At 40.8% G+C, this 8,925-nt stretch overlaps 1 protein-coding gene across 1 annotated transcript in view; it reads right to left on the bottom strand.

The window, feature by feature from the left end:
* The window catches only part of LOC121080419 (phosphatidylinositol 3-kinase catalytic subunit type 3-like), an 89,493-nt gene extending 81,641 nt beyond the window's left edge, over nt 1-7,852 (bottom strand). The window contains 3 exon segments of the mRNA XM_040578439.1: nt 419-514; nt 2,622-2,708; nt 7,766-7,852. Of these exon segments, the coding sequence (XP_040434373.1) occupies nt 419-514; nt 2,622-2,708; nt 7,766-7,852 (270 nt within the window).
* Between the last annotated feature and the right edge of the window lie 1,073 nt (nt 7,853-8,925).

Genomic DNA, 8,925 nt, shown 5'->3' on the forward strand with positions numbered 1-8,925 from the left:
TGTATTTGTTCATTTTAGAGAAAATGTTTACCAGCAGAGCTCCTGGGCAAAGTTTTAATAATTTACCTTTTCTAAAGTTACCAATAAATAATGGTACATTTCTTCCTGATACAAGACGTAATTTTACATACAGCTACTCTGAAAGTACTGCTGGATGACTGAAGAAACCATAAATCAAAAAGTTTTTAATCACTCACACTTACTAAATTCTGTAATCTTGAACTGTATTACATGAATGATTGATTCTGCAATCCTGTTGCATCTACAGTATTTGATTTTTATGTACATAAACAGTTGCCACTGACAGCTGTCTGCCGCTATCCTGCAGCAGAATATTTCACCTCAGCAGAAAAACCCATCCATTTTAGGTGCATAAACTGATTTTTAAAGAAGACCATAAAGCCTGCTAGGCACATACCTTTTCATAGTAAACTATTCCATATTCTTTATCATCACACTTGACGCAACGGAATTCAATCATCAGGTACATAAAATTAGAACTTCGTTTTTCCCTCTGAGGAGAGATCCACCACAGATGTGTATCATATATTAAAGTGCATCAATTTTCAGCATTCTCAATACAACAATTACCCTACTTCCTTTATGCTGTAACTAATTAGATTATCAGTTGTTGTATCAATTATTCAGTTAATCATTTCATAGTACTACTCGAGAGCATATAACCTTCTTCCTGACATTCTTACTTCCTCACATTCCCACTGAATGATAAACATCCACATGTAACAGATAAAATTATTTTTATCAATGGCTTGTGATGGTGGGCTAAAGGTCTGAATAAAGGCAATGAAGAATAACCAGATGACAGCTGGGATTTTTGTTTTTAATCATTACACACAATTATGCATGTCACTGAAAAAACAGAAGACAAAAAAAAGAACAACTTTTTTTGATAAAACCATGAAAGAGACAAATTACACTTGGACTAAATGATTAAATTTGCAGCTCATTCACTTTCAGATGAAGATTAGCTTATGTATGCGTTTTTTAAATGCTTTACCTTGAAAAAAGTGCTTAGAATTTTAAAGTCTAGGTGGGAAATAAGAAGTTATATATAACCACCACTAGGAACACACATTTAATAAAAAAAATAAGCATCCCCATTAATAATGAGCAACTCAAGTTTGTTTCATGTGTTAATAATGGACTGACTTCCCAGCACAGGCAGAGCTGCTCTGCATTTAAGGCACAGCTCTGGCAATCAGTAATTTTTAGATTTGCACATCTTTACAGAAACATAAGAGGAGGAGACAAAAAAACCCAGACAGGCTGAACTCTAAAAAAATACTCATAATTCATTTAAGTTCAAAAATAATCAGATTCCCAGAGGTGTAGTTATAAGTAAGACAACAATATTCTCAGCACACAAAGCAGAAAACAACATAAGAGCTGTAGTGCAAGATACAGTAAGTTAACAGTTGGGGGTGATTTTTCTCAATGAGAGTTAACATCTCATTCAGGTATTTAACTACTGGATTTTATTTTTTTTAACTATTCATTCAAATCTTATAAGTGTTTCTCCTCAGCACCCAAAAATCAAAACCAATAAAGCTGAACAGGTCTAAAACCAAGGAACAGACTATATGTCCAAAAAGCTTCACATCAGAATCTAAATCCTAGAGTTAAGCTCATCATACCTAACAGCACTTGTTCCAAGATATTTCAAGTTGTTAAATTCTGTTTTCTGTGATCAAGTTCACTTGAAGTTGAAAACATGTAAGATAGCTGTCTATTCTAGTGGATAAACCACTGGACATGAGCATGCAATGTGTGCTCGAAGCCCAGAAAGCCAACCATATCCTGGGATGCATCAAAAGAAGCGTGACCAGCAGGGCGAGGGAGGGGATTCTCCTCCTCTGCTCTCGTGAGACCCCACCTGCAGTACTGCATTCAGCTCTGAGGCCCCCAACATAAGAAGGACGTGGATCTGTTGAAGCAAGTTCAGAGGAGGCCAGGAAAATGATCAGAGGCTGGAGCACCTCTCCTACAAAGTCAGGCTGAGAGAGCTAGGGTTGTTGAGCCTGGAGAAGAGAAGGCTCCAGAGAGACCATGTAGCACCTTCCAGTGCCTAAAGGGGGCTTATCGTAAAGACGGGAACAGACTTCTTAGTAGGGCCTGTAGCGATAGGGCAAGGGGGAATGGTTTTAAACTGAAAGATGGTAGATTTAGACTAGATATAAGAGTTGTACTCATTTACTCTCATTGAGTGCTGAAAATCTGAAACGGGTTGCCCAGAGAGGTGGTAGAAGACGCACCTTTGGAAATATTCAAGGTCAGGCTGGATGGGGCTCCGAGCAACCCGATCTAGTTGAAGATGGCCCTGCTCACTGCAGGGGGATTGGACTAAGTGAGCTTTAAAGATCCCTTCTAACCCAAACCATTCTACAATTCTCATTATTGCCAAAGTAAATTCAACTTTGGAAGCTTAAAGAATTATTTTTCCTTTTATCATATACACTGGTGGTACAAGAAAAATTGGAGAAATACTTAAGAGTTAGTCTCCTAAGCAAGCAAAGGTTCCATATTAGCATAATTCAGGAGAGAGAAAAAAAAAAGAAAAAAAAAAAAAAAAAGAATTAAAAGTCTGATGTATGATGACTTACCTCATTGATCATTTCTATTTCTCTAAAGGTCAGTCTGTCCAGCCAGTCCACTTTCACCATGTGACCTTGTCGATGAGACTTTGTGAGCTGCATGAAAAAACATGACAACATTTACATTGCTCAGAACAAGAAAAAGATTATAAAAATTTAACAGAGACACTAACATGAAAGGGGGGGGGGGGGGCGGGGTGGAGAATAAAAGAACTGGAAAAAATACTTGTACAGTACACGCACAGTAGATCCTTGTAAACAGATAAGCCATGCCATAAAAATATAATCCTACTACTTAATATACCAGTAACAGCAAAGACCAAAACCACATTCAAAGCACATCACCTTTGCCTTTTCAAGACATTAAAAACAGGAACCTATTTTTTTTAAGCAAAGTCACATAGTGAAGATATTTCCTTTTTTGTGTTACTAAGTTTCATAAAAATTTACCAAGTCAAACAAAAAGATATTTCAAAAACTATCCAAATTGAGTAATTCTGCCCTTGTTCGCCTTACCTAAACAAGTTTTCAGACTGGACTTAAACATTGCAAAATGTCAACTGAAGACTTATAGCAAGTCACAGAGAGCTTGTTCTCCCTCTCCTCTTAGTCATCTGAAAAGTAGCTCAAGTTTTACTCCTACGTCTACATATTGGTCTAGTAATATCAAGGAAAGAGTTGTTTAAAGGACTGCCTATGAGTAGAAGAGAGGAAAAGAAGATACGAGCTATACTACTTGTAGTTTCAGATGCACTGACACACAACAGTTTATGAAAAATTCAGCAGAAGACCACACAAATAGGAGTTGGGATAATCTTTTCAGCTCCTAAGAAATCACAAGTGCTCCACACAAAAAAATATCAGTAAGTCCTGCAATACACAAGAGATGCAAAGGGACTAGAAAACATTCTTTCATATTTCAAAGAAATCAGTTACCTGTCTAGAAAATAGCTAGTGAAGACATCCTCAAAATTATTCCTATTAAGAAAAGGGTTGCGGCGAATGAAGAGACGGGACGCAGCTTGATGCAAGCAAATGTCAATTTATTGTACAGAAGCACGAGGTTTTATAGACCTTCAGAAGCTGCGCGTTTTAAACAGATTGGTTCTTGAAGCTAAGCCTTGCATACTAGGCAATCCCTGATTGGTGGTTAACTACCATCAATTAACTGCAAGGTGTTATCTTTCCTTGGCGCCATCCATCTCCCACTCCCCTGTGCTCTGTAAACATGCCTCATCATGTTAATTGTTGTGTCTATTCACACTCCTCGTCCTCCCAGGGTTCGTGACCTACAAGCTCGAGCACATTCCCCTCAGCTAACTGATTGCCATGCATGGTCCTAGTTTGCAGACCGCTCCTGCATCTCCCCCTTCCTGTTGCACAAAAAGAACCTTTGAAACCGAACGAGTAAAAACAAGGTATAAGTAATAGAACAAATAAAAAAGCAACTAAGACATATTATCAGTGTCAAAATAACCCACTGTCTCTGTTCCGTACAATTTTACAATTTTCCCTTTTTTGTTTTTGCACAGCTAGTACCAGGTTTGCCATGTTCTGCAGGGCCCTTGCAAACATGACAGCAACCAAGGTAATAGCAAACAAACAATACTGTCAATTGATTGAATGAATGCCAAAAAGGCTGAAATTTTCTCAGATTTTGATAACATGTTGCTGCAATGGGGCGCCTAAAATCCACGCAGCGCATACCATCAAAATCCTCACAGCCATATCCTTGAACCAACAACAAAAAGCAGTGGCAATTTTGACTCGCATTCTTAACTGCCTACCAAACAAGGTGATTTAACTCTAATGCTTTCCCTGCTGTTACTCCGGATAAGAGAAGAACCACTGCAATACGTTCCCATCATAGCCTCCTACTACATTAGCGTCTACAAAAAGACAATTATCGACACTCAAAGTGTAAACAATATCATCTTCTTTTGGATTAACATTATACATAGGTGGAAAGGCACACCAAACAAGAACTGGTTCAGTCAAAAAGTTCGAAACATAGCATGCCTTCTCTGAACATACCTCTGGGGTCATTCCCTTCATTCCCTCTTTTTTATGCAAAGAGAAACACTTTTACCGTAACAAAGAAGCCCCTATTTACATCTCTGAGCCCGGACGCAAACCGCAGCTGTATGCTCCACCAGGCTCAGGGCAGAAATCATTCATGCAGTTACATAGCTATATATCTCTACAAGCATGCAGACACCTATTAAACACTAGATAACCATGTTTATCTTTCCTCCTCTCCTTCACAACACCTAGCTGTTCTCTCATCTCTTGTTAGGTCAGCCATTCCCCATTTTCCTCTCCTGTATATCTCTTCAGACATTCTCTATCCTCCCCTTTTTTGCTTGTTAGTTGCAAGGAGGCAAAGGGTGTATGTAGCTGGGTGACCATGACCTGCTTTATGTTACAATCAACTAAACACTGGATACAGAAAAAAAAGCATGGGAGACCTAAGGCAAACGTCACTAAGGTGGTTAAAGATAATTATAATAAATCCTGTAATACTTTTGAGTCATGGCCCAAAGTTTCCCAGCCGTGAGAAGAGACCAAAGGCATCCCGCCCCTGGCTCTGTTGCAGATCTTTGTTTTAAGGCTTTTGAGTTTTGTATACTTTTGTAAATTAATTCACAGTGGTCACTCAGATTCACGTAACACATCCTATCAAAGTCTTCACACTTGTGTCCCTGTGCTAATAATAAAAATCAATAGCACCTCGGTTCTGTAGCAACATATGATGGGCAGAATCAACATCTGTTAATAAGCCAGAAAAAAAAATATTATTTGTAGTATTACTTTGTTTAGCAAGCCAGCAGCCTAATTTACTAAGCAAGTTAAAAGCGTGTACTGTTCTTACAGAAGAGATTAGAGAAGCAAAAATCTGTTATGCTGCATTCCAGAACTCAGCCTGAGAATTACAGTCTGCTGTGAGTTCTGCGTTACAATCATTTGACACATGTTGGGGTTGCGATTGTGAAAGTTGCCCATTTACAATTTTCATTGGCATTATCACAGCTAGTTGTTTTAAAAGCATCCCTTGAGCTTCCTGATGTTCGACTTGTTGCAAAATATTCTGAAGCCAATCAATCAAGTTAGTATTAAAGTTAGTGACTCTCTAGGACCCTGCAAGACTGTGGCAAGACTCCCGCATCCTGACTGCCTTAATAGCCATCTCATTCATTTGCAAACAGTTGTCCCTGGGATACCTTGCCTGAGTCACAGAATCGGCACGGTTAATTTTCTCCAGCCAACTGCTCATAGTTAACAGCAATTCCCCGATTAAGGTTTTCAATCAAGGCCACTACACATAGCTCACAAAAATCAGATAACCACATCATATACTGTATCAGTTAGTACCATACAAAGCAATGACTTCCAATCATGCAGTGTGAGTGTATAAGGCTCTGCCATCACTTCAAGAAGGGACATAGCAAATGTATTATGAATCCTCCCTTCCCGCACTGCTTTGCTTAACCCTTTAACAGCCTCATATTGCACAGGCTGCCACTCTGCAGGTTGATTTGTCTGACAAAATACTGAACATGCCATAGCGACTCCCAAATCCCATCACTTAAGTGTTTCCCACTTGCATTCCTGCCACCAGTCCCTCAGACTCCCTTTCACCCTCCCCAAAAATACAATCAATGCATCAGGAGAGACAAGGGGGAGGGGGAAAGGTCTAGCTCCTTTTCCAGATCTATAGGGCCTGGATCAAAAGGTTTATCAGTGTCAATAAAATCATTGTCCGAGTTGTCCTGTTCCCGTGCTTGGTCCTGTGTTGTGAGGGTCGCTGCAATCAGTGACAGAAGCTTTGGGGGCAGAGGAGGTGTGGACAGAATCGCCATAGTTGACGGTGTCCTGAGAAGAGTCGTGCTGTCAGTGGAATTTACAGCTTCCTCTGGTTTAGCACCGTTAGTAGAATTAGTCCACACTTGGCAAAGAGTAGTCAGAATTTGCCACCAAGATGCTAAATGCATTCCCGACACGGAGTTCCCCTCCGCGGCAGCATCATACAATTGGCTGCTGTATGTGCACACTTTCATTCTTTCAAAGTCTCTAAAGTTTCTTGGCTGCTCACCTGTCTCGATGAATACAGGTGTTATCCTCGGGGTTTAGGTTGTCCGCCTGGTCCAGACAGCAAGTTCAGCCAAGCCGTCTCCTCCGGAACGCAGCCCTCTTCCACGAGCTGTCTTTTTTCCGTCCTTATTCTTCCAAGGCTTCGGAACACCACCATAGGGGTCACCATTTGAGGAGACTGAGGCACGGACTCCCTGATCTGACTAGAAGACCCTTCGTGAGTCCATATACGTCTCTTTCTGGGGACGAAGCCTGGTTCCCCATTACGGATTTCCCACAGCTCACCTCTCAACTCCGGAGGGATTTCTGGCCGGCTCCTGCTTCCTTTCAGCAGATCATTCAAAGTTCTGTGGGATTCGCTGCATGTCGCTCAGACAGGCGATTCGAGAGCCCTTCACGTCAGATCCTTAAACGCATCACGTCGGGGTCACCAATTTGCAGCGAATGAAGAGACGGGACGCAGCTTGATGCAAGCAAATGTCAATTTATTGTACAGAAGCACGAGGTTTTATACACTTTCAGAAGCTGCGCGTTTTAAACAGATTGGTTCTTGAAGCTAAGCCTTGCATACTAGGCAATCCCTGATTGGTGGTTAACTACCATCAATTAACTGCAAGGTGTTATCTTTCCTTGGCGCTATCCATCTCCCACTCGTGACCTACAAGCTCAAGCACATTCCCCTCAGCTAACTGATTGCCATGCATGGTCCTAGTTTGCAGACCGCTCCTGCAAAGGGTTACAACTAATACTTCATCAGCGTTGTTCTGTGGGCAATCTGCCCACCCATGAGCATTTAAATCTGAACATGCCATTCAGTCACAACAACTGCCATTTCTTGCCCAGTTGACAGCTAGAGGACAGACAATATACAAAGAGACCTAGGAGAGCATATGAATGGAAGGTACTGTATGCAGGAGAACACAACAGCCTACTCCTCCCATATAGAACTGGAAAAGAGGTTTATACCAAAAAAAAAAAAAGACACAGAAGACTCAAGGGAGTTCTCTAGGTAGCACAGTTTGTCAGATCACTGTGAAGCAAAAAAGGTCAAGAGTTCGCACCTTCACCAGTAGTACTGTTTCATTATCCTCAGTCAAATTCCTAGTAAACGGATGCCTTAGCAGTACAAGGCTAAACACAAACCCCATCACGTTGTACTCTGAGAAAAGCATCAACTTCGTGTCCAGGTACAGATCCTGACTCATATGGAGAACACACACATGACAAACTCACACGAAGTTGAACTTCAGAAATTATGCAGAATCAAATAGCTTTTTACATCTTAGAAGCAATACTGACCCAACAAGCAAATAATTGTCTAGTCTCCAAAAGACTGTAAACAGCTGACGTGCGGAATTAGACTCTATAACTCGAAAGTTATAAAGTAGGTATGTTTATTGCGCGCAGATGCACGGGGGATCGCTCCTCCACAAGCGTGCATGCCCGAAGTGACGAACCATCCCACATTTATACAATGAAACAAATGAATATTCAATTAACGCCTATACATATTCGTTACCTAAACCCCGCTTCGTATGTTAATTAGCTTATCAGTCCGTTTCCTGGAATGTGGTGGTCTTGCAGGTTTGTAGGTGAGTCATGTTCTTGTGACCATCCGATCTTCTCCAGCAAGGAAACTTAGCACTCCCTCCCTCTAGATAGCATTGGAATGTCTCTCATCTTTTCTCATTCTCTTTTAAATAGCCCCATTGTTAGAGAAAGAAGGGCAGGCGTCTCCCGTCTCCCCTTTGTTAGAGGAAGAGGGGCAGGCGTCTCCTCAAAAACTGTAGTTGTCTCCTCAAAGCTGTGTGCCTATGTGACCAGACACAGCACCCATGACTAGTCACCATACCCACGTTCCTTGAGCAGACATATACAATCACACATCGATGTCCATTGTCCCCATTTCACACTATTTCTCCATATCAATCCCCCCTTTTCTATCAAACTAAGTAAATTCTTTTACTTAAGCAGTCTTCCCGAATGATATAAAGCATCATACATAAGTGTTACCCTTTTAAACATTCTCCAAACCCACAAATATAACATAATGGTTAGTATTAAGGAAATTCCTCAACTGATCAATAAGATCACAATGGGGTGTACCATAGTGTTAAGAATTCCTGTTGCAGAAGGTGACCAGCCAAAGAGAGTATTCCACCAGTTATGGTTTCCATCCTGTTCTCGAATTTCCGTAGGAAATATGCCTTCCTCTCCTTCT

The sequence above is a fragment of the Falco naumanni genome, chromosome W (assembly GCF_017639655.2).
Source record: "Falco naumanni isolate bFalNau1 chromosome W, bFalNau1.pat, whole genome shotgun sequence".
NCBI lineage: Eukaryota > Metazoa > Chordata > Aves > Falconiformes > Falconidae > Falco > Falco naumanni.